Below are 27,776 nucleotides of genomic sequence, written 5' to 3'. Positions count from 1 at the left end.
GAAAAATCTTTAAGTAATTTAAAGAGAAAATTGTACGTTATTTATTTAAGGTTTTTTAGAACTTTTCAAAATGATTAATTTGTAATAATTATGTCAGTAAGCTAGTTGGAATTAATTGAAACTGATTTTTACGTTGCTTGACAAAAATCCTGTTTGATGATATTAAATAGTAAATTATATATTTGAATGTAAGTTGAAACTAAGTGGATAATTTGATGTTAGTGATCCTTACTAAACGGATTAAAAAATTACAATACAATAACAAGAGAGAATCTTTTATTTATTACACTATTTAAGACTTAAGTTCATTTTTAATTGTAGGTATAATACAAATTACAGTATTTGATTAAAACGTCTTTGAAAAAAGCACTTAAAAACAGGAAAATTCCTCGCTTATTCTCCTTGTTTCTTAAGAAAGGATGGGAACAGAATTAACTGATAAGGGTTTTTGAGATCTCACTAGTCTGCATGTAGATGATATGACTTATATCCCAGCCGTAACTACGAAAGATTAAATTTAGAATGGCCTAATAGGTTTAGTCTATCCACCTTCCATCTAAAATGCTGTATCTGTAATATTTATCATTTAACGTCTCAATAAATATGATGTTATCATCATATCCAATACAAACAAGGAGATTTAATGTTATTACTAAAAGTTTATAGCTAGAATAAGTGACTATTTCCACATAACAGTTAGTCGTGCGACTAGCCGCGAACAGATGACGGTGGTTACGCGCGCGGCTAGTCGCTAAGGTGCATATAACCACTAACTGTTTTGGCACACAGCTATAAAATATTAATGACATGAAGTAGGAAACAATAAGTTTCACAAAACATCTTTTTTGATTAAGAATGATATAATTCTTCTATTAAATGTACAATACTATAAGTTAATATGTTTAATGATGATTACTTACATTTAACCGCTTTCACGCGGCTTTTACACAAGTCTCCTCTTTAACGTAAACTACTGCCGTACGTTTTATTACAAATTACGAAAATATATAAATTAAGATTATAAAATTTTATTAAAATTATCTCTTACAGGGAATTAATGAAAATTACAAATTAAATGATACTAAATTTAAATGATAATTTCATGAATCTTTTGAATCATCCAATGTTGTATATATTAAACACTGAATTGACTGTTTCTATTTTACTATTATATTGCAACTTGTTTTTATGTTATGTTTACTATGAAAGATACAAGGGTCGGAAAATAAGAAAAGCCAAAGATGATTAAAAGATATATCTTTTAGCTGACATTATACACCAATAATTTTACTGTACATATTTAAACAGATCGTGAGTACCTGGGAGGCTGTGACATTGCATTCAAACATTCTTACGATCGTATCGTCTTAAAATATTCCATCGGCCACGGAAAGGTGAAGACAATCAACAGATTCATTCGATTTCACGGAATACAATTTCTAAAGCTTGGAAATATTTTCGTGTTTCGATTCTTAGTCAGACTTATTCAATATCAGAACGGTCACCATTGGAAAAAGAATAGCTTGTAATAGATTAAATACCTTGTTTATTCCATCAATAGCAATTGAAATATAGTGAATGGAAATGTCAATTTTAATACCTTAGCCTTAGAGGCTCATTTTGACTATATCATAATATCTCTCATCACATCACATCACATCTCATCTCATCATAATATTTAATAGTAAATATTTATAATTTAAACCTGATAAAATATTTTGACGCGAGCAGTTATTAAACTTAGGGCATGTAATATTATACTTAGAGTTATGCTGGCTATATACGTTAGGTTTTGCATGACATTTTAAACCTTGCTGATAAAACCGACAGACATAACAAAGTTTCATACACAGAACCATACAGATTTGTAACACAGACGCTAGGTTTTGTCTCTAGGATATGCATGCACCATCAAAATTTCGTTCAAAACCTTACGTGTGCAGCCTGCATAAGTCAGGCGGCCGTCAAAGCTTTAAAATCTATATAATAAGCGATGGCGCGAGGAAAGTATTTGTGGCCTTTAGCCATAATGATCGTAGTTAATGCAATATGTTTTAGGAGAGTTGATTTTATACCTATTACATGTCACGCCAAATGATTTGTAGAAAATTGCTTCTTGTGATAATTGGCGGCCCATCAGGTTTAGAAAGTTAGCATGCCTTCATGATGCACGGCGTACTATGCGCGTAGCGACACCGCAGCTCTGTAGCTACTAGACACACTTTGTGTTTGCTTTTCTTATAAGCGAATTACACTTTTCAATTTATTTAATAAGTATCCGTCGTAATTTTAACTTTTACTTTCTGCGAAAATATTTATTGCTAAACAATAAATGCCTGTGAGACATTGAGCTTAATATTAGAGTTAGTTAGTGATTGTTGCGTCCTTTTGTAAATATATAATTTTCAATTGTATTTTGTATTGTCCAAAACTTTTTTTTGCGTTTATTGCAATAAATAATATGATTTTTTTTATTAAAATGGTTCGATAAAGTTACGTCTTTCAATTCATAATGCGGGGTTTGGCAGGATAAGGCTGGGAGTAAAATTAATGCAGTGGAAATGCGATCTTTGAGAAGCATGACAGGAGTGACGTGCATGATAGCATTAAAAATGGTGCTAAGAATGTGCTATAAAAGAAGGTGTTGTGAGTAGAGTTGGAAAAGATATGGTTAGACGGTATTACCACAATGAAAGGATGAATAAAGGAGATTAACAAAGGAAATTTATAGCGCGAATGTGAGCGGCAGTGTCTATCGGCGACGTCCTAGATGGACTTTTACCGTCCAGATTGATGAAATACTCAAGAATGGCGATATTACGAGCACCTACATGTATGCCTAGATGTATGAATGTAGAAGAAGTGAGAGAGGTGTGCCAGGACCGCGACAAATGGAGGTCCGCAGTCTCTGCCTACCCCTTTGGGCTACGATCGTGAGTTACGATGTTGATGAACTCTTTTAGATTCTAGAAGTTAGCTGTGCTCCTTCCATTATGCTATATTATGTTTGAAAATTGTTCATACGAATTTTATGGTTTCTTTACCCGTTTAATATGAAGTAAAATGGTCAATGTGGGTAGATACGGTCCGTTGTAAAACTGCTTTATTTCCTTGTTTACTGTAATTTGTTTCAGTGTCAAACTAATTAAACATTTAATTTCGTCTTAATATGGTAAAGTGTAAATTATAATTTTTATAAATATCAAACATTGCATAGATTTTGTTACAAGGAAAGAAAAGTTTAAATATATATTCTATGCTGCATTCAAGGGGATGGTAAAAAAATTAAATCAAAAATTTTAAAACTAGACATTTAGTCGTGAGATTTTTTTCATAGAAAGAGCCTACTTTTAATGGATTACCTAGATAACCGATATCATTAATGTACAAGTACTTACTTATAATAGTGGTAAATCTCTCTCTTCTGATGCTCACGTGTTACCGATTTGGTATTTTGTTAATCTCATTTCACGAAGATTAAAAAAATATGAGATTAAAATTATTATGTACATTTAAATATTGCGCTCAAATATCATCTTTATTTCGATAACTAACAGCTTTCTAAAGTCAGCCTCTTGAGGTCTTAAGTTTAATTTAACGATTAACCGAAGCCCATATTTAAGAAATATATTATTAGTTATCGTGTTGTGAATGTCTTGTTAATATTCATGCGTTCTACACTGGATTTGAAGTCGTTCTTATCGCTCACGGTATCAATCAACCGTGTCATCACACACATGTTTACGTGAGAAAAAGCTTGTATTTATTTTTTACAAGAACACATTCACACTTTTTAGATCCTTTAAAAAGATTTATTAGTAAAAATGTTGATAAATCATAGTCTCTTTCTCAGGCCTTACATTCGTATCTAGAGGTTGTAAATATTATCTATATTTGCTTCGTAGCAAACCATAAAATAAATAATACACTAGTATTTCTTCGAATTTATATGTTCTATCTCTCTTGATAAAATGCGTATACATGTATTATATTTATGAATGTAATCTATCTTTGTACCAAATACAACTCAGATATATCGTTCTAACGTGATGCATTAGTTAAAAAATCCATGTATCCAAACTTTTGCATTTAAAAGTTATCATAGTAGCGGATGGTCAATACACGGCCATGGATACAGTGTCCGTTTAAACTTGTTATAAACAATGCATGGAAAGCAGATTCGTTGAAGTAAATCCATCGGAAGCGTTAGATAGTATCGTGTTACTGACAATAGAAGTAATTACCGTACAGCCAGAGGAGGTCGGAACCGAGCGAACAATGCTTTACAGATGAACCGCGCCTGTTTTATATGCACCTTTTGTTTTCGTCTCTAACATTTATTACATTGCTATTTTATGCAGTAAAGTAACTACAACAAAATTTCTTAAGTATTTTCCAATAATATCCTTATTTTACCTTAGTTAATAAGTATAGAAACTTTGTTATAATAACTTGAACATTTGCTTTTGATCACTGTAATATGAAATTAACTTATTCGACTGGAAAATTCATGATTTTAAAGTAACAGAAGATTAATCTTTTACGGTGGAAGATACCCTTCTTTATCGTTGTTCTACTTATCTAAGTTACTCGTAGAAAACCATATGTGACTCCACCTCCAATGCAATTGATGAATAATGCATAAATGTATGTGGGGACATATAAAATAAGTTGCATAAATAAATAAAAAAACTTTCGTATTATAAAAAACATTTTATTAGCAAAACTTAAGTAGGAAAGTAAAAAATATAAGAAATTCAATACAAAACTGTAAACGATGTAAAAATTATGGTAGCTAAAGTTCATTAAACGATACGAAACTTACTAAAAGTATCTGATACTGATAAATGTGACCAGATTATATCTGACAAGCCCATTTTCACCTCATACTTTTGCTTAACACGAAAATATAGAAATTATCTCCAAAAATTTATAAAAATATACCGTGTGATATAAAAATAAAAAAATATTCTTAAAAATGGTACTTTTAATTAAATTGTTGTTATTTTTTAATTGAATTTATAAAATAACTTGACGTAATATTTAAATACTTATTTGGCGCTATAAAAACTGTTAAAAACAATTCTAGTAGTGCGTGCACTCGGATATTGATATTCCAGGGTAAAGTGAAATCTTGGATATTTTTAGCTTAAAATGCTCGTTAAAATTGTTTTTATCGGTGTAGTTCTAATATTATTTCTTATTAAACAAAAGTATCACGCGAAAAAATATAATCATGGGAAGACATTAGAGTTTTGGATACAGTGCCAACTAAGGAAATACATACGTGTACTATTTCTTAATGGTTTACAATTCGATGTATTCAAATGACACTGCGTCTAAAGATAAACGTAAGCAAAATCACAGCTCGGGTTAATCAAAAATTACAATAACCTTTTTTGTGTCCTTTTGTAAACTTAACTATAATTCTATAAAATAAATAATGAAAGTATTGTACAGGACGGTTTCAGTTTTAAGGATGAAGTGGACAATTCCATAAAAAAATTTAGCCCTTCACGTATTGAGCAACTGTCGAAACCACAAAATAAATAGTAAAATATTTACAAGACCATTTTAACGGCACCAAATGCTAGAGAATTTAACGTCATCCACATCGTCCTTAAATCTAACATTGACATTACGCAATCTTTAAATTACTCATATTCGAATTATTTATAATATAATCTTATAAACGAGACATTACAATCAATAAAATCTAATAATCAACTCAGGAACAAATGCAATAATGATCGATCAATATTAATAAATCCGTCTTTTGTTTTCAAATAAGTTCTCAAAAACCAACATAATATATTACAAGAATATATTAACAAACCATTATTTATACGAGCTCGTATTACATTAAGGTAGCCATAGTTTCTTATTTCTAATTGGTAAATCTCTCAAAAAAGTTTCTTATTTATCTTAAAAAATCTATAAATTCGCTAACTTTCAAAATACCATCTAATGAGATACAAGTGGTAGAGTATAAATTTAAGTCACAAAATTAATTTTCCTTAAATCTCTCTGTTGTACATATTTACAAATAATGAGTATTGTTAAAGGATATCTCTATTGATCATTTATAAAATTTAATAAAAGTTATTATTAAATATAAACTCGAAAAAACACAACATTATAGATTTATTTCAAAACAATTCATAGAAATAAATATTTACGATTTGAAGCCGATGATTTTTTAATTCGTTGTTTGGAGGTTAAAGTATAAAATAAAATTAGTAACTCTAATCAAGTTACAGATTTTTAAAAGTTATGTAAATATTATACAAATATTTTTGTTTTTATTTGTAAATATGTTTTTGAACAAATCTTACGTATAATTCGACATCCATTTTAATTAACAGCAACATACTTTAAAATTAAAATCTCTCACTCAGACTTTAACATTACTTCTAAGGCAGTGTTTGACAACTTTTAATACTTATAATGTTATTAAAAAGTTTGGCAAGAAAAGAGTAATTATGAAAATGCAAAAAGTTGTCATAAACCAATAAAGTGCAAAGATAAAAAGAAAATATTGGCGTTGATCACGTAATTTTACCCACAGAGCCTTTATAATGTTATTTTGTGTGTTTAGCAAAAGTGAGGAAATTTTGTAAAATATATTACGACTGTGATAACTGTTTCGAAAAGGCAAAATTATTGTATTCGATGAATTCAAATGAACCAACTTTGAAATATTTTTCTCATCCTTACTATCTAAATAAGGACAGAAGCGATGTAATTCGACCAAAAAGATTGCTTAGCATGAATCACAACGTTTGTTGGCGCCGCGAAATTCAATGATTGATAATTATTACAATTTGAGCATCCGTCCCTAATTTATTCTAATGATTGACGTTGCCGTTATGACATCCGATACATAAAAGGAAATCGCCTAAGTGTGTAGGTCTTGTTTTTGCGGAAGCTAGATATATAACCTATAACGTTAGATATAAATAAAAAGGAAGTAATTTTGTCTTTCTCAAAGGAAAGCAGGTCTGTTGTCTTAATAGTCTTATAATATTAAGGAAGCTAAGTTTAAATTACCTAAAACATGTATTGCAAGGCAGGAGACAAGATAAATGAAATGTTACAGACGTCTTTTAAAATTTTCGTGCGTTAAAAATGTGTTTGCCCAAAGATTTGCCATGTAAAATATTTTTGATAGGTTTGTAAGGTGTGGACCGTCCTCATCTTAAGGCAAGTGAAAGATATATTCGTAATATTAAAAACCAAAACGCAGTTCCCACACAATAACAAAAAATGAAAGCAACATAGTTTTGATTTCAAGTAATTAAAGAAAATGTAATTTGATACTGTTGGTAATATTCTCTATCTTATAAATCAATATAGTTTATAAACAATAAGTTCCTTAATAGTAAGTGAGGTGAAATTTAATGATGATGTTGTGTGGATAAAACAAAGAAAGGCCAATTGGATGAGAAAGGAAATGTACAAAATTAAACACTACAGTTATACCACGTCTATTACAAATTTATAGCGTTCTGGCAATAATAACGCCTCTCTTCTACGATGAAAGATGTAATATCAGAATTAACTTGCCCTTCACTGGAATAGTTAGTTTTAGAAAACCCACTCTAACTACCACATTTAGATTTATTACTTCATGTTATCTTTTCTATGAAGTTAAATAATGATTCTGACATAATCGATTTAATTTAATTGTCGTTATTTATACAATTTCAAAATAAGAACCACGTTTTGTAAAGCCTTTTAATATTTAATGAAATTTGTGATTGTGAAATAAGGAATAAAATTCCTATCATTAGATTTCACATTCACAGTACTGTGTAGGCAAATAATAAAAAAAGAATGCGGTAAATTGACCTAAGAGGAATGTTATGTATAGATACGATAGTCGAGCGGTGAAAGATGGTGGGTACTGAATGCTCGTTCTTTTGCTCTGTTTTTTTTTTATATTTCATTTTTTAGAAAGTTTAGTCGGTCGCTCTGCGGGAGAAATTACGGCGCCGGCGGACTCGTAGATAATCCTAAAGCTGCACATCATTATTGGCAACTAATCTGATAACTTTTTACACAGTAAATAGTAAAAACTATTTTAAGAATTGAGCCTTTCTTGCGGTTTATTATACGAGTAGTAAAAAACTGTGAGTATTATTGATTCATAATAAAGATCATTGAAAAATCGACGACAGCTGATCGTAAAAAATAACAAATTACATTATATTTCTTAAAACTTAGACATGACTAATAAGTATGGAACGGAGAATTGAAAAAATCTCATAATAAATTTCACTTAACTGTATTTGTTCTTAGCTAAAACTAGCTAGACTTAAAAGTATTTCGGTAACGGACGGAATTACGTACAAATTAACAAATATCATTACGGCCTCGAGTATCCGACGAATATTTCACCATACACAACTGCCTTATTTCTCTATAACTACTAGTTTATTTAGCACCTTACCAACTCTTCTGTGATATGTCAGCCTTTACGTATTTATTTAGTAAATCACTCTCACTGTAATAAAGTTCCTTTGACTATCTTTGCATACCGACGAAAGTTTAGCGATGGTGCTACGGTTACCTTTGCTTAGTAGGTTTGGCCGTCCCATTGGCGGCGGCGCTCTTCTGTGCGATGTGAGTTTGATAATGCTTTGCCAAGTGCGCCTTTTGACGAAAACTTTTACCACAAAGTGAGCAAGAGAAAGGCTTTTCTCCCGTATGTGTTCGAACGTGTACATTAACGGAGTATTTATCCTTAAAACCTTTCGAACAAATCGAGCAATAATGAAGAGATCTTTCTTTTCTAACGCCGTTCGACGTAGATGTGGCCGCTTGTATCGCAGTCCCTGATGGCGATTGCGTTGACGGCGGTGGATTCTTGTTTTGAATTCGTTTATATTTCTTGCTCACAGACTTCGTGCTGGTCACCGCTGGTGACGTGGTCACAATTTGTAAGTGCTGGGGTATTTGTACTTCACTCGCCGGAATCATTGTTACTAATTCACCGTTTACATGATGAATATTGTAAACACTCCGGGTCGGGTCGATGGGTTCGACGGTGCAAAACGGCTGCACGGACTCGCCCAACTCTGTAGCTATTCGTTTTAGCTTCTCATAGTCATCAGGATAATTAGCATCTAATTGGGAAAGTAAAATATCGTCGACGCTTTGAGTCGAGGACGGATTGTCACCGTTTGCAATGACAGTCGCAGTAGGATCTTCTAATAGTATTGAAATATTTACGTTTCCACTTTGTGGTGCGATGGCCATCAATAGTTCTGTTTCACTAACTTTAGTGTCTGGGTACATTGATGGAACGTCGGCTTTATTATTGTTATTTATGATAACCCTTTTCAACTCCGTCTCTGCATCTACTTTCGACATATTACTCTTTTGTATCGTGCTATATCTAATAAAAGCTTTCCCTTGGAGAGCACTTCTCAGTAAAGACTCATTAGATTCCGTGTTTTGATCTGTTAACTTCCAGTCGTTGTTGTTGTTGTTAAATTCTGCTTGACTATCTAATATAGTCGGAGTCCCTACAATAGAACTACATGAATCATCTTTCTTGTCGTTACTCTGAAAGTCATTTTCATCGTAACTGAAGGGTTCTATTTTAACCAAGCTACTCGTGCTCATGTCTGCACTTTGATTTTCTGATTCCGTATCTTCATAATTAAAGTTTTCAACTTTTGGTAGTATGTTAGTAGTTAAAGAATCCTGACTAAAGTCGTTAGGGAAACCATTCATATTTAATATCGACTCGAGATCTAGCGAGGATTGTTGCTCTATGTCAGTGGGGCTCGACATGGAGACGTCTTCTTCCTTTGTCCAGTATCGGTTAGGATTCGGTTCACCCATATCTTGGTTCAATACGGTTAGAGTATAAATTTGTCCGTCCGTGTTGTTACTAATTAGTTTGTTGGAGATGGCGGTGTCAGTGCAAGGATGCGCACCGTTTATTTCACTATCCTGATTCCAGTAAAATTTGTTGAGGTCTTCCAACATCGCACTTTCTAAACGATCCCGGTCTCGATCTACGTTCCATATGGAATCAAAACTTTGTAACGTATTCGAAGTGGTCGCCGAGGCCATGCTGTTACTAACAGTAGATTGTCCTCCCGCCACGCTCAATAAGCTATTGTTATTTTGTTCTTTTGGTTCTTCCGACAACAAAGGGTTCGACCTCGAGTCCGGCGATTCCATGAACACATTAACAGAACGCATCTGTTGTTTGTACTGGGCGTCAGTAACGTCATTAGATGTCACGAAATCAAAGAAATCTGACTTGGACAATTCTGGTGCAGTGGCCGTCATGACTACAGTTTATTATTTTAACCGAGAATAACGACCCGGTTTGTTCTTCAACATCAGCTAAGTCGCCGTATTCCTTTTCTGATTAAAGTTTGTACTAAAGTAAGTAAATCTAAATTTATCTTTTAAATATATAAATGAATAATGTATAACCCGATTATGACTTGTACTTTATTGGCAGTCGCTAGAGCGTCGGTAACTGATAATGCATAAGAAGGGGCGTGGGTTGGGGTGCTAGTTGGATCTATCCAACTTGCTCAAATCAATAGGCGGACCAATGGAATGTGCAAACTTGATCCGGACGTGTCTTTTTCCCATTATTCACCCCAACCCCGTACTGTGAGCGACAAGAACTCAGCACAGCAGGCTCTCGGCGGCGGCGTTACAGAGCTCTTGTTGTTCCATGATCTTGATCAAAATTCGCTAAAGCTCGACGACTGATTAATCTGAAAACAAAACAAATAAACATTTAATTTGCAAATCAAATAAACACGCATGGAAGTAATTTTATTTGTAAGTTGCTTAACTATAAAGAGTGACAGATTGAAAATGAATATAATTTTATCCACAATATTACCCTAACGATTCGATCAACCTTAAAGAATTCATTTTTTAACTTAAATTATTGCAGATAACATTTTCGTATAGTGGTATTTTATCTTAGCGATTATTTAATTGAATCCGCCTGTACATGGTATTCGAATGTTTAATTAATAAACTACTGGTTCGTGTTCGGGGCCTGTGTTAAATAGGCCGAACTAGTCACGTACTGGTCGAGCGAACATCTCGTGACGCTCGCATTTAAACTAAACTCTCAACAGTGAAAACTAATCACAATTACTAGTAAAGTCACATTTGAATTATCAAGTAAACATAGTCTGTTATTATATAAAAACTTTAATCGAGTATTTAAATTTAAAGTTAGTAACTTTATAAACATTTTATGAGAATTAAAATTATTCTTAAATTGTGATGTATCAGTGAATGAGATTCTGTAATATTCTAATTCAAAATTCATATGTTTAACTCGCATAATAAATAAAAATTATCGGGTATCGGTAAGCGTTACATAATTTGCGTTGATGAATCTGATTTAAACATCTAAATTTTGTTTTATAGTTTTAAACTAATATTTTTTGTGATTTTTCTTAAGTTTACTTGAAATTATTCCAAAACGTAAATAATAATAATTAATAGAAATTCTCATAGAACATTATTTCCTTGAAACGCTGCATCAACCAAAGCAGTATAAATTAAAGAATTAAATTTAGATTCACATAAGTATTAAGATTATTAGAACATTTTAAGTCCAGTATCAGGTGTAATATTAAATATATCATTCTTCCATGACTGATTCAGTACACGTAAAATGAGAAAGGTCTGTCAAATGACACGATGAATTGGAGCAAGCGCGAGGGAGCGAAACACCCGCTCTCATGTTACATCTGTCAGCTGATACAATCACAACTTGTTGAAATTTGACGAAATAATGACGATATATAAATAATCTGTGTATGTACATACGAATCGGCTAGAGCCGCCGGAGACGATACTCACGAGGCGTGAATACGCGGTTATTTTACATCCTTGTACCACTACAATACAATTGGTTTTAGTCGTATGCACAATAGTATTTGATTTATCTTTTCAGTCAGTATTAATTTCTTGATCTAGCTTGTATCTCTATATCTTTTAATATAGTTTTTGGAAGTTTTATTGGATTACGGATTACGTGGATTGTCATTTCTAAAGTAACTGTTTAAATTTTCAACAAAACTAAATATAAACAACCTGTTAATTAATAACGTTGAGTATGTCGTATTTTAGATAATAATAAATTAATATATTTAAGTACTCTCACATTTTAACTAGCAAACAACACTGTAGCAGCGCAGCAATGATCCATAAAATTCAAAATTCAATCAGTGCTCAACGTCGTCGTTGCTTCACATGTATGTACATATATTTATATGTAAATTGTAGGTAAAGTTTTATTACTGCATCGTCTGCAGTGACGCCACTTAAGCTGGATGAACAGCTGAAGCATAGTTTAGTCAAAAGTTGTAAGTTGAAGTTGACTTTTAGAAAAAATCTATTTATCATGAATAAACCAGATTTCTCCAAGATAAATTGCTTCAAAGATTTATTTTTTGCCGTCCTCCTCGAGTAGCGTCTTTTGAACTTTTACCATCGGGAATAGTCTATTTAATGGGATGCCTTCCTACGCTGTATCGACCTGCACGTCGCTAATATTTGAAAACTTATCGATCTTATTGGAGTAATGTTGCTGAATAATTGCTAAACTTATATATATGTATGTGAATACCGCTTTAGGTTTTCTTTTTCTATGAATAGGTGGGTATTTGATTTTGATGAGTTCGGCTGAGCTATCGGCGGCTGCGAGGTGGTGCATGTGGGTTAACGAGCGGGTTGCGCCACGCCCGCGCCCGCGCCCCGCCGCCTGCACCGCGAGCGCCCGTCGTCGTCCGATACAATGGCCGGCACGGATCACGACGCCACGCATTCCTCGCCTCACGACTTCGGGTTTTACTCGGACATTTACTCTTTAATCTTCAGATAAGATTGAGAATACTGTTGCAGTTTCTAATTGATAATATTTTACAAATATAAACGGTTAATAAAACAAAAACATCGCTTTGAAACTAGAAAGTTATAACTGGATTTTAGTTTAGTTAGAAAAAATGCTATGAATTATCGAATACATGCTTACCCACTAGAATCTTTTACTGAAAGGTATTATTCAATCACGATATCAATTGCCTTTGAAACTTCAATTAACTTACATTAACGATTAATTACTACACGAATATTAGATACATATTATCTTGAGTAAATATCATGAGTTGACGATAGAACGTTGTTTAATCACTAAAGTCAAGACGATAAAAGATGTTAAAATCACAATCGTAGAACTATCAGTTGCAGTTCTGACTCGAGCAGAAACAAAAACTGGATGATTTATTTGCAATAAATAATAAAATTTCTCTTTATTAATTTTTCTGTGTGCAACCTTCATTTAAAAATATAATCACTTTTACTTATTGTATTTCGAGAATGAGTGCAAATTAATACTGGACTATGGGTATCGAAATGGTTCTCAATACGAACAAAGACAATACTGTGCTTTAATTGGCATTACATCGGCGTTGTAAGCTTGACTTGTCCTGTGGTAGAACGCCGACAGCGACGACTGCGTCGACCGCGCCGACTGCGCAGGTGCGCTGTGACTGGCTGCCACTTGCGATTGCCAACACAGTTTCAGTTGTCACTTTGATTTAAGATACTAGATTCAGCGCATCTATGCCGCTTAATCTCGAGAGTATATCTGTAGCAACGCCATTTTCACTTCAATACCTTATCAAAATTAATTTGAATCATTAATTTTAAAGATAGGGTCTTTTTCTGCAGTCGATTCTTTGTTAGCAAGTGGAATAAAACAGTACGCAGTGATGATGTGGAAATAAAATGCAAAGGAAAGACGGAAGCAGTTGTAATTGCCTTTTTCGTAGATGATAATTGTTGGCCGAACGTAAATGGTGCTATAACGCATACCAGAGCGACACGACGTCACCGGTCGCGTAGGAGCGAGTCGCAACCACCTTTGGCATTTCGCTAAAGATGACCGTTTGCCTCGCTCAGCCTTTGATCTCTCTTATAAATGCCTGTTGCAATTTTATGTTAAAATATTACTGGGTACCCACGTAATAATTTACCATAAAATTGTTTAACATTACCATTAGATTGTAATAAAAGTGAAATTATTATATCCAATTTACTTGAAGCATCGGTGAGTTCGGTTTTAACAGTTACACTGCGTATTAATTTAGTAACTAATCGTTTAGTTTGAACAGCGTAGTTAAATAAACATGAAAGTACAGTTTATCTATAATGCTTAAACAAAACACAATTGTCAGCATAGAGCTATTAAATCTAGTGAGTTCAGATAAATATGCTAAATTGGACTAACGTCGTGACTTGCCCGCTGACACAAGGTTGAGCTAAAGAATTTATAACAGGAATAAGTAACATAACAGATACAAGTCCATCCTTAAAACATATTTTATCAGTACTTATTGTATTTTTATTGCAATCGTTAAAAATATAAAACTAAACCCCATTTTATACGAAGAATTGATGCAATAAGTTCTTCCATTTAACGATGCTGTGTAAATTAATTTGCTGACCTAGTAAAGACATGTCGCTCGTAGCGAATTGATTATACAGTGCATAGATATAGGTGGATTGCGGCGTGAATTATTATAGACAACGTCGATACTTCGAAAAGATGCACAATCTAGTCGCATTAATAGTTAAGATTGCTTATGCTGCGCCTGCGCATTCCCCGTGCGTAGCTCGCGCCGTGCCGGCCAGACTGCGTCGTATTCTAACTTAAAATATATTGACCAGATTTACCCGCGGTACTTGCATGCTCGAGTTTCCCACGCAGATAACTGGTAGCTTGTCGCTACAGTATATTTAAGCGCTGCGCCACGCTGTTAAACATTTAATGTAGGTTACTAAACGTTTCGTTATAAATGTTACTTGCATTCCGTACACCGTTTGTTTCGTGATGCCTAAAACAATATCTCGAACTAATATCTCTTTCATGATTCGAACCGATTTTATTTTACACAATAGAAAAAAATACTATTGTTATCTAGATAAACTCAATAATTATTCCATTATTTTACTAGTACAAATTTTTTTAACATACATTTACATTTTACATTACATCATTGGTTAACTTTTTTTATTCTATATATTTTTACTATCCCAGGATAAGTTAAATACATTTAATAAGCATAATATGATATTGAATAATGTTTAAACACTTATTTGTGGCCAATTGCATGAACACATGTATTGGCAAGGCATTAATGAACCTGGGAACAGCATTTGAATAATGAATGATCTTTGTACATGAGAATAAACTAGCGGTGCCAATTATTAAAAATAATTACTCCATGTCGTTGGTCAACGATTCTACAGGCTGTAGCCCATGTAAGTTAAAGTGCAGAATAATTTAGGGTACGCGTTGATGTCTTTTGCTTGAACACTTCTTCCTATGTTCAGTTCACCGATTCCAAATAATTCTTATAACATAAAAAAATAAATGTTTGTAGTTTAAGAATCGATGTAAAATATAAAAAAATTGATAAAATGTCTTCATCTTAAAAGACATCACGATTTCAGATATAAAAAAAAGATACAAGTAGTAAAATAACTAACCATATAACATACCTTATATAAACTTGGCATTTATTTTGTAAAAATTACCTTTTTTTGTCAACTAGCCAAATTAATGGCATGTTTGACCATTAGTTGACATTGTTTGAAACACAATGAAGACAGAACATTATTTTAGAAATTCCAATATTTCTATGAAATCTGTTATCAATGCGATTTATATTTTTTATTATTATTTACGATATTGCTTTGTTAGGTGCGGCACGAACTGTGTCAGTCTAGTCGTTCGAGTTTAGCTCGCACATAAAGCCAACTGCACACCTACAGTTTTAACCGAACAGACCGACTGACTGACCGACTGACTACAGACCGACTGTTCAGTTAAGACTGTGCACTTAATACTGAAGATGTGTAGCTGGATTTATAGTCATACGATGATGACCGCGTTGTCCCTAAGTATTATTATGTCTACGTGGTATTTTAATTTATTTTAGGTATTTTACTGTGTGATTACATAAACCTACGTTCGAGACATGATTAACCTTGTAGATTATTGTTTTTTCTTAATTACATTTTTGAGGTATAAGGAATCAGCAGATTTAATAAAAGACTTTTGAAATAAAAACTTACGGCAGAGTGGAGTAATTATGAATTTCTAAGGAAGAATTAAAATTAAACAAAACCAGTTAACTATAAATACTGTACGACCGTATGTTTAAGGGATCTATAAATGTTTTCTTTAAGTGTTTTTCTTCATGTCACAATACCTTATATCAAAGTCTGTTTGGGTGATCCACATGTCTATGGTCCTACGTTTATTCTTTTATGCAGCTTTTATTTATTAAACGTATTTGTTAATTTTAATAGTGAAAGAGTATTCGTGAGTAAAGTTGAGAATAATGATTTAAATTGCAGGTGCATTGGCAAAAAAGAGAAACTGCAGCGTAACAACCAAAGGAAATCTTATTATCGACACGAGGGGCGATATTCGAGACGCCGGAGTGCTCCAGTTACAGAATACGCTCCCTCCGATTTGGATCCGGTTTGATCTCGTTTCGTGTCTCTCTTATGGTGTTTAACGACTTTAATGTACGTCCTCCGCGAAACCGACGCAAACAACAAATTAGGTCAAGAATTTTCAAGTTTTATGTGCTTATTGTTGTTATTACAAGAAAGCAGCAACAGCTTGATGGTTGTAAGTGGTATTTGAGATATATGATACTTAATAATACGATTTTCCGTAAGATTATCAACAAGTTTTTTGATTATAGCTCATGTCGATAACATAGCACAATTGTTTTAAATTACTGGAATAAATTTAACTAGAAACAAAAAAAAAAACTATAGATATTTTTTCTAAACTATTCCTAATCCGTGTTTCGTGCAGCACATTCTTTTTGTCCTTCGTGTTTTAATCCGTCAATGGCGAACCTTGCTGTCTTGCTATTTCCGAGAGTGAGATCGGAGATGACGGGAAAATCCGAATTCAAAACGATAAGATGGAAAGTAACAAAGAAAACTACAATATCCATTTAAACAGAATAATGCATAAACATGTAAACGTTAACCGATACTAAATTAAAGTACAATAGAATACGTAGAAATTGTAAATGGATTTAGTTTTTCTCTACTAATAAAAAATAGTTATCCAAGTTCCGGAATCAAAACCATGAAACAGTTTAAATGTCATGATTTTCCTTTTAGCGACGGACAGTTTCAACTGTGTCACTAACATTATTTTAAAGGTGACATTAGACTCGTATAATAATATCCTCTAATAATAATAATATAGCTGCTTTAGTTTTGATTGCTTTTGCATAATTTTATTATTGATTAATTTAACCCGGACGTCGGTATCGTTATCAATACAGCCTTGAAATGTTCAAATCGTATGCTTTATTGTCGTGAATATTAAACGTTTTTGATTAAATATTTATTTTATTTCCATAATTTTATAATTAAATACTAAACCAAAACTAGCTAAGTTTTTAATTTTCGCACTTATAAAACATTAAAAAAAAGTCTTAGTAGTTAAAAGTAGAAACATTAAACGATATTGTTTCTCATGGTTTTGTTTTCATTCCACACCTGTACATGATGTAATGCCGTAATAAAAATGCAGTATCTAGCATTTTATTTTTAAGCATTTTTTAAAGGAGTAGGTAAAATGCTCTACCAAAACTTTGAATAAAACACTTCGATCCAGTTACGACATTAGTAACTATTATGACCATTGTTTTTATGGTTGTCATCTATAAATGGGAAGGGGAGGTATACTTCATTTGATAGATCGGTAGAATACAACTACAATAACGCTATACACTGCGACTGGCTGAATCCTTCGTTATGACGTCGTAGTAAGAAAAAGTAGACTGATGCCGAAAAAATTTAAATCTTTACTAAAAAACGTAAATATATACTTAAAAGTTATTTTGAATTACAGTCAATAGCGCTATACAACCAGGTCAAAGCCAATTAACTTCTACTTAAAATTATTTAACTTATCACATGTTTAGTTTAAGGCATGTCAAACATTTCATATCGTCGATTAACATTACTTTGACGTGTACTTCAATGGGCATAATGCATTAGAAAACATAAAAACGTCTACTAATCGTCAGCTACAGTCGGTGCAATTATGTACAGTACCTCGGCAAGTTTTTATGTACGTACACTGCCGTCTATAATGATGGACGTACGTCGCTACTCTTTTATATCTTACGATTACCAATAATGAACTGGTATACAATTGACCGATTAAGTTTTAATGTGATGTTCAAAGATTTAAAAACTCTTTTTCAGTCTTCTTATTTAAAATTCAAGATTTTGTTTTAAAAACTTTCACAATCTATTTTCAACTTTAAAAACAAAACAACAAAATAAAGAAAATTAATTGAATATAATATAATCCTCTCCTAAATAAATATAAAACTTTGAGAAAGTTGAATTTTGGTTATGAAGAATAAAGAATTCTCAACTGATGTCTTCATCACACGAAACTGTCATGTACATTTAATAGACTCAATGTTTCTTTCATGTGACTTTGAAATAAAATAATACTACCTGTCAAACCAACATCAAAAAATATGTTTTTTTTTAATACCGTTGTAAATTTTCCATCGCAGATGTGGTTAAAACCACATATTGTTACAATTTTATAATGCAATAGTGAAATGCTATACCAATAATAAAGTATTTTGTTGTAAACCTTTTTATTGTAAAATTGTAACATTACATTTATAAGATGGGTTCAAGGGTTAATCACTAAGGAAATATCATTTAATATATATGTATCTTTTCGCATAACTGAACAAAATATTAATTTGAAACTCGTAGTATCAAAGTATTCACATAAGTTGGAAATTACGCCAACATCAAGGAAATCTAATCTAACGAATAGCGGCATCTAAAGCAATTTATAATTTTATATCTGTATATAACTTGGCCCGCGGGCTCGTTTGGATATTAGTTTCTTAATTAGACACGTGTTATACTTAAATCGGAATTGGTGTCTATTATTTTTTCCTATTGAACGTCGTCCACATTATAATTTGAGTATACTATACTGTAATCTTTAATATGAACAGTTGGAAATTAGTTACGTGTAGAATATTAAAGGAAATTTATTAAATATTAAACGTAACGTTGTCTATTCCATTTTACTGTAAAGTTCTCTTAATGAAATCTGTAAAAAATATCTTTAGCAAAATACAGATAACCAATAATAGACATTTACCCTATACCAATTAAAAAAACTCAATCTTAATATTAAATGTAGTTCTTTGTATAAATATGAATAAAATACTTGATAAAATAAATATGTCTTTAGACCGACAACGCTTCTTTTAAAATTACGACAGCGCAATAACGTTTGCATAGCATAATGCTCTTTACTTCAATCATCATAAAAATGAGCTAATGCGGTCCCTTTACACCGATAATAGCAGCAGCCGATAATTTCAAAGTCGTGATCTCACACCATCAGCTTATTTCGCCATTAACAGTTTGTCCTTATTTATAGGTATTATCTCGTCTATCGGCTGGTAATATTTCGTAACGTTACGACGTACAAACATTTGCATATTCTGTGATGGTGTCGACGCTCGACTCGCGGACTTTACGCGAACACCGCGTACCAACCGGACTGGTACTCGGTACAGTTTTCCGAATCGATGATGTGACAGCAGAAGTTATAAATGGTTAGATATCAGTGATGTATTACGACAGGCCGCTTACATTACACTTCGGCGAATAGCTATTGTACGAGCACATTGGAATTGCATCTGTGGTCTCTGGGATGATCCAGATTCACGTTGAGTCCTTTCACCGAGTGCTGCAGCCTTGAGCGACCGACCAGCGTCGCACCGTACTGGCCATTACCGATGTGTCTCTCTTAATGTCCTGGTGCAACGATTAACATAGATCGCAACCTGAAGATATAGTACCCAGCCGCCAGCCTCCTATGATCTAATTGTGTTTCGCTCGCCGACATTTACAATCTAATCCTATTTCAATTATTCAAATTAAGTTAAATGCACCAACTTTATTTCATTGAGTAATCGTTTTCCAATAAATAGAGACTAATAACTCTATAGTATTTAAGTATATTTGTTAGAGTTACAGATAAAAGTGCCTCTATTTGGTTGGAATTTAAATAGACATATTTATACAATAAAGATGAAATTTAAAACCACCTAATTTTATTAAGTGACTAGTCAAACCGGTTTTACAAAATCTTACTTCATATTTACTTCTTTTGATTAATAATTAATAAATTATAATATTTGGTCTTTTGAAAATGGATTGCTATATTTGTAATTTATAACCAAATCACATCCTATATATAAGTAAAAAAGAAATTCCTTACAATTCAACCCTCCGTCCCATCCATCAAGCCGCCGCGATTATTGGTATCGTGGATCTATGGATCGTAATTATAATCTGTCCGACAAGGCTTACGTTACAATTGTAACTGGAATAAATTGATGTAATGCACATGTGACCTGTCATCCAGTGCTCGTCCTCGATCGCGGAAGGTGTCAGACGCGCGACTTCACTCCAAATCCGGTAGATGTGCTCCTTTGCAATTTAAATCAATAAACTTGATCTTTATTTATATCGATAATGGCCTTTTTAATTGGTCCGCTTGATATTTTTTACTTGCAGGCTGTACGAGTAATACGAGTACAGAAATAAAGAGATCAGATTCTTTCTTCTGATTGTAAGTACAGATATGCTCCGCATTAAACATTTTATTTTTGTTAGTATTTTTTTTTTATTAAAACAAACGGCATCTACAGACTATTAGTTTGTACTCTGTTTTACACATATTCTTTATGCCAAATTACAATAGTGAATTCCTTTTTTTATTATTTTGTTTTACTCAGCAATAATCTGTGTTCACTGTGAACGTGTAGATTTATGAGGTCTACATATATTTCTAACCGAATTATGGAAAAATTATTGTAATTCCAACGCAGTGCGAATTCTCGACGACTCTACATGATACTATAATATTATTTTCAAATAATATATTTGTACAGGGACGCTGCACAAATTTCAATACAAATTATGACGGTGACGATACGATAGCGATTGTTATAAATATTCGTGCTAGGCCCACTGTCCCTGTGGGTTTAAATCAAACTTGGTCAAAGTAAATGATAATAGCTCACTGGCGCCCCCTGTCAACAACAAAAAACTGTCACTTTTTCTACTGTAGCTGTCATTTCATATTTATGGCATTTTCAGAGCAGTGTTTCCGTCACCTTTTAAGATATCCTTGTTTGATTATAATTATTTTGTCTTTCAAAAAACAGGGAATAAACAAGTGTCAATGCAGTTGAAAGCCACAGTAACATTATACAAGAATAAACCCATGATTATATAACTAATAAATAGCAATATCTTTTTGATTAGCCGACAAATACATGTACAACATTTGTTACAAAGCTTACTAAGCGTTTGAGATGAGAAGACACAGTGACCTGCATACGCAACATTATATTCTAATTAGTGAGTGGCACTATTACAACATAAATTATTATCGATACTTCAAATTTCTTGGTTGCATACGAAAAATATATACCGAATATAAAAACAAAATGTATTGCATTTTAATGACATTGTAAATAATGTACAAATTTACTTTTTTAGAATGAAAAATTTTGTTTTTTTATTTTGAATCGCCAATTATTATTCGTATTGGAATTTTGTAAATGAGACCTCTTAAAACATGACACAGATTTTACAATACAGCATTCTTGTCGCATGGAATATTGAACGCGGAATATTGTGTTTTTTCAGTACAATTTTTAGCATATTAGATGAAATTTGTGACACATTCTTTTATATTCTTCAAATATCTATATATATAAAAGAAAGTCGTGTTAGTAACACTATTTATAACTCAAGAACGGCTGAATCGATTTGACTGAAAATTGGTGGGCAGGTAGCTTAGAACCAGGAAACGGACATAGGATAATTTTTACCCCGTTTTCTATTTTTTTTATTCCGCGCGAACGGAGTCGCGGGTAAAAGCTAGTCTATATATATAAAAGAAAGTCGTGTTAGTTACACTATTTATAACTCAAGATCGGCTGAATCGATTTGACTGAAAATTGGTGGGCAGGTAGCTTAGAACCAGGAAACAGACATAGGATAATTTTTACCCGTTATCTATTTTTTATTCCGCGCGGACGGAGTCGCGGATAAAGCTAATAAAAGGAATGTACTTTTGATAAATCAAATAACTTTGAAGCTTCATTCTATTAGATTATTTAAACAATGCTATCAAAATTGAATAATACTGTCTGCATATTATCATTATTTCTATTAAAGAGGCATTAACATTAAAAGAGAAAAATGAAGATAAATTAACAGTTTCACAATTATGCAGTATTGTATTACAATTATACATCATACAATATTTTATTACAAGTGTTAAGTAAATATAAAATACTGTGAACTATATGAATGTTGATCCGATGACTTGCTAACCAAATGCAATTCCCACGACCATTTAAACAATGTTCATATTTTTATTAAAGTATGTGCTTTATAATACATTTATTATTATAAAAAATGAGTAATATTTGTATTACATTGTTTCAAGAACCTTTATTGTTAACATGTTAAGGTAGGCTCTAACATTCATGTTATAAGAATTTATCTATCGTAATTACGATGACTTATTCTATGTTTAATCATATAATATGTTCTTTATGTTATATTGAATATATATTCACTTAAAAAAATGAAATATTCAGACTTTTGGATAGGCTTTTAACAGTCGCTTATAATTTTATGGTTTCAGGTATCTATTACACAAGATTTGATCCAAATCCGGAGAATTTCAATATCAGGAAAAAATTGCTTTTAGTGTTGTGGTTTCTATAAAGGGGTTTTGATCTCAAACAACTTTATAAAAGCGATATATGTCATGTTATGCGAGATGATTAAGCGAGAAACCTTTATAAACGAGAGTCATTGTTCGATCTGACGCAGCGGACGAGAATGACTCTTCACTAGCGAGACACTTGGTAAGAGAGAAACCTCTACAAGCGAGAAAAAATTTGTGGTTACTTAGATTCTCACGTATCCAGGAACCTTTATTACAATATATATAGTACACTACACCCTTATATAGCCCTTAGATGTCAACTTGATTGATTTTTTTAACAACCCAGTAAACGTACTGCTTTAATTTTTAAAACACACATTTTAAAAGCGTTAATTTAATTTTTTTTTTTTACTAAACGAATATTTAATAATTGGCCGAGGTCGAGTTATCTTTTAATTTTATCCGTTTAATTAATGAAACATTAACGAGCAAATTAAAAAGAGACTTTCATAGTTAATAACATCGAAATATATTTAACACGGAAAAGTTTGTAAGTAATCGTAACGAAACCGGAATATTCCGGCTTTAATTAAAGGGTTCCTTACTTTGGACTGCTTTGTGAAGGTAATTGCGGCTGACTTCAAGTGAAAACATTTTATTTATAAACTTTCCTTTGCCTGCTCCAATTACTGACATTTAAGTTGAACGCAAAAGCATATCGATTATGAACGAGTAGGTATATTTAAAACACGATCGTGCGGTTTGTTTGTAACTCAATATGGTTATTTATTACCATTTTTATAATATATTTTTTAAAGTTTTTAAATCAACAAGCTTTATGAATTGGGTTTGCTTCCTGCATGATCGTGTTATGACGACAAATGTGCACATGTTTACTTCTTTTTTATGTAACTTGATTGTTTTATTATTAATTAACATGAAAAACGGCCAATATGTCATGTAATAAACACAATAACGAGTTAAAACCACTGTTGAATATCCTAAAAGTCTACAAGTGTTATGAAACTTATTTTTCAATTAAATTCAAGTACATATTACTATTATATAAATCACTAACAAAGTGGTTGTAAGTTTATTGTCACCAAGTCGACTTGTCCAAGGCTCGGCCTCGATTCGACGAATTGTAACCGAAACACCGTGACTAATGAGGTTCTGCTAATCATGAACTTGATATATTGACTTTTAACTCAATCTTATTTTTTTCTGGTCTTATTTTCGTTTGGGGTTATTTGACATCAACTTATTGAAACTTTCGTGGAACATGGCTAAACACAAATGTAGTCTGATGAATATTTTGACATCACTTGTATCTAAATATTATGTGTCTGTTAAGATGCTTGTGATAAATATAAAATACCTCAAGACCAATAACATTTCAATGGTTAATTTACGTAATTAAATTAAGAAATAAATATGATCTTCACGACACAGGCTCAGCCTAGTGTGAGGGTTATAGAAAATAGAAATATTAGAAATAAGTATACTTTGTTAATCTATATCGCCAAATCTAAACTGTAAATTCCTTTTGTCAATAAATCTTTTCATTTCATTACAATTATAAATTCAAGTATAATTTAAATATTTTGATATAAAATTATACATTACAATTAATTAATACAACAATAAGTATAGGTCAACGTCTGTAACAGCTATGACTGAATAATACAAGTAAGGCTTGATCGATTAAAATATTAAATGAGACCACTTCCGTTAACCTTTTAATGCGTCAGTAGTAAGTAACAACGTCTAATCGTATTGAGAATATCTACTTCGGTACAATTACAAACGAAAGGCAACGTTTCTACTCGCGTTAACGCTATGTGTGAATAATGCCAGAGAAATTAACAACTGGCTTTGCTGCCAATAATGATATATTAATATAGCAGTAGCTTAGTACTTAATAGTCTGTATGCTGCACTCGGTAGTTAATTGGTCAGTGAGGGTGTAGGTATATTATAAGTAATAAACATGAATACGTCAAGCGAAAGCTTTTTGCCTAACTTTCAGGAAATTGTAAGAACGGTCGACATGTAAAGTTAAAATAAGACTCTTCGCACATAAGACATCGTAAATCTTCGCAACTAAGATTGTATCCTTGCGCCGTGAGTATCGCGTTGTTGTGTACATACAACGTTGGATAGTCGACATATCAACTGCATAGATTTTCCTCCATCTTGGATATCACAGCGACTTTTCTCGACACACAGGTTGCGTGCGACTGGTTTCGGCGACTAAAGACAATATCGGCGACGCATCCCTGTATACGAACGTATATCACATTTTACTGCGTAAGTCGCTTAGCGACTAAATTCGCTGGGACTCCGTTGCCTTGTTTACGAAAGAACTTCAAGTGAAGAAGTGTATAAAATTAAACAAATCTTTGATTGGATTATGGTCAAGTTTCGACCAATAGTGGACCTATTCTATACAAAAGATCCTAACTTTTGCCTTTTGTCTTTAACCATACCTTTAAAACGCAGTTTTAATATGCATGTGGATAATTTTAAAAACCTAACTATCCGTGCAAACTCAGGGTACAATCTAAATGTGGCAAATAATTTAATGTTTATATACATTACGTTATATAATGTAAAATCTCACCTAACTCACACATTATACCATAAATGTTCAAACATGACATAGGCTAAGTGACTTTATATATGACACGACATTTAAACCTTGGCAACCAGGAAGGTTAAATGTCAGAAGTTTTATGAAACGGCACTATTTATATATTGTTATATTTATACGTTAAGTAATACTGCGGAATTCTTACAATTAGCTTTAAGAAAATCTGCATAGTATAAATTACAAACAAGTTGTTAAAGCTATAAAAGCTATCAAAATAGTGTTAGCATTTATAATTTGTATCTAAACTAGCAAGTCCAGTTAGATTTCTCTTTTTAGTAAAAATCGGTGCTTTTAAGAAATCTAAGCAATGATTTTTTTTTTAATTCAAAACATGTTTTTGTCCAAATTATTATATTCATTCTTTTTTTAATCACTAGAATATTATTATGAGATAAATAAAAGAAATCTCCTACTAGATATAGCATATGCTTTAAATATTAATGATTAATAAAACAACGCAGGCATAGGTACAAACGTTGACTTTAGTGCCTTAAGTTATGGTACGAAATGTAATTAACACAAACGAAATATAAGGCAAAACACACACTACAAACATTACGCCTCGCGTAGTAAACGTGAAATACAATTTTGGATTATAAACTGTACTACGTGTATTAAATATGGCAAAGCGATTAGTACAATTAAAAATTGTTTACAGTGTATCGATCCATCGGCTTTTTGAACAATCATCATCATAAGCTCACTATACGTTCCCACTGAGGGGCTCGGTGACTACACTAAGTTAGGGGTGACTAGATCATAATCAACCACGCTGGCCCAGTGCCGGTTGGTTGACTTCACACATATTTTTGAATTTCTTCTCAGATATGTGCAGGTTGCATCACGATTAGAACTTTAGATTTAGAATTCACTAGAACGTCGAAATAATGTACATATGTAAATCGAAAAACACATTGGTAATGATACATTTTTGTAAAATATATATTTCGTTACTATTAACGTATAGGAGTGAATTACTTGAAAGATTTTAAAAAGTGAGGTATCATTCCATTTTATTTACTCCTAAGTTTAATAGGGGCAAAGTCGTCGGCCTGACTTATTCTTTTTTAATTAATTACTGCTGTAAAATATTTGTTCGAATTTGCTGTTTATTTGTAAGGTGTGCTTGGATTTACAGAGATTTATATGCAGTAATCTACGGTGCAGTACTAATTATAATTGCGTGCGGGGTCAGAACGTTAGAATAGGATTCTATCTATGATATACGCAGTCGGGTGACACTACAACCCGGGGAACGACTCACACACATAATGCAGTTGCGTTGATGCGCATTTGCAATAAATTAGACACGGCACAATTGAGAGCCAATCTCGACGCACGGTAATCGGTTTTACGAAACTCGAGTCGTATCCACATAAATCGTTACACTATTACGTTGTAACAATTTACGCTTAGAATATGCTCTAAAATTATTTAAACGCTTTATTCGCATGCTAGTGCAACTATAGATAGTTACCTGATATTAAAATATAACATGAAACTGAATAATAAATGCAAACAAATATGAAACAGCCATGCAGTTACTGCGTTCTTTACCCCACCGTGTTGCTATTATGGACCTCTTCAATAAATGCTCAGTCAACGTGTAGTATCGTCGTTTTAATCTCACACGGTTCTCGCTTCGACTTTAATTTTGCAAAGATATAATTGAAAAAAAAAATAAACATGTTACTCTGATAAATAATAAACGAAAACTGGAATTTCAATGATCGATATTAGTTCTTCTTTGTCCTACAACACGTGCACTTATTATTTTACTGAAAATAGTAAGTTGAATGAATATAGTAGCACACCTACTAGATTCATTCAACACTGAAACAAACATTTTTTGTCTGCCGTAAAACTAACAAATAATTTTGTTGACGACATTATTTAATATCGCCCGGAATTAAAATCAAAAGCTAGTTTATTAATAGAAAAAAATCCAAAAACAATTTCAAATTATTAGTATAGTCTTATGTGAAATATTAAATTATAAGCGAACATTTAAATAAAGTATGAAATATTAAATAGCGCACTTAACTGTTACCAAAAGAGTTCCGTTACCAAATAAGAAGTGATAAGTAATCTAGTAGAAATAAATTATAGCACGGATTTCTTTTAAATCTGTTTCACGAGCTTCTTAAAAACATAAACAGAAGGCAAGTTTTCACTTATGATTAATTAACTTGAAGCCAAGACGAAGATTGAGTATTTCACGGTGATGGTCGATTCATCAAAATTAAAGTGGTATTTATAAATAAACATA

The 27,776-nt window shown here is 32.3% G+C and overlaps 1 protein-coding gene across 2 annotated transcripts in view; it reads right to left on the bottom strand.

Annotated features, from left to right (window-relative positions):
* Positions 1 to 8,259: 8,259 nt before the first annotated feature.
* Positions 8,260 to 27,776, bottom strand: part of LOC106712459 (zinc-responsive transcriptional regulator ZAP1) — a 51,067-nt gene continuing 31,550 nt past the window's right edge. For both annotated transcript variants that reach the window (XM_045685740.1, XM_045685744.1), the window contains one exon: positions 8,260 to 10,751. In XM_045685740.1, the coding sequence (XP_045541696.1) occupies positions 8,569 to 10,308 (1,740 nt within the window). In that variant the 5' untranslated portion in view covers positions 10,309 to 10,751 and the 3' untranslated portion in view covers positions 8,260 to 8,568. The remainder of the gene's footprint in view (positions 10,752 to 27,776) is intronic.

This window comes from Papilio machaon, chromosome 3, assembly GCF_912999745.1.
Source record: "Papilio machaon chromosome 3, ilPapMach1.1, whole genome shotgun sequence".
Taxonomy (NCBI): domain Eukaryota; kingdom Metazoa; phylum Arthropoda; class Insecta; order Lepidoptera; family Papilionidae; genus Papilio; species Papilio machaon.
This window is presented reverse-complemented; position numbering and strand designations above follow the sequence as displayed.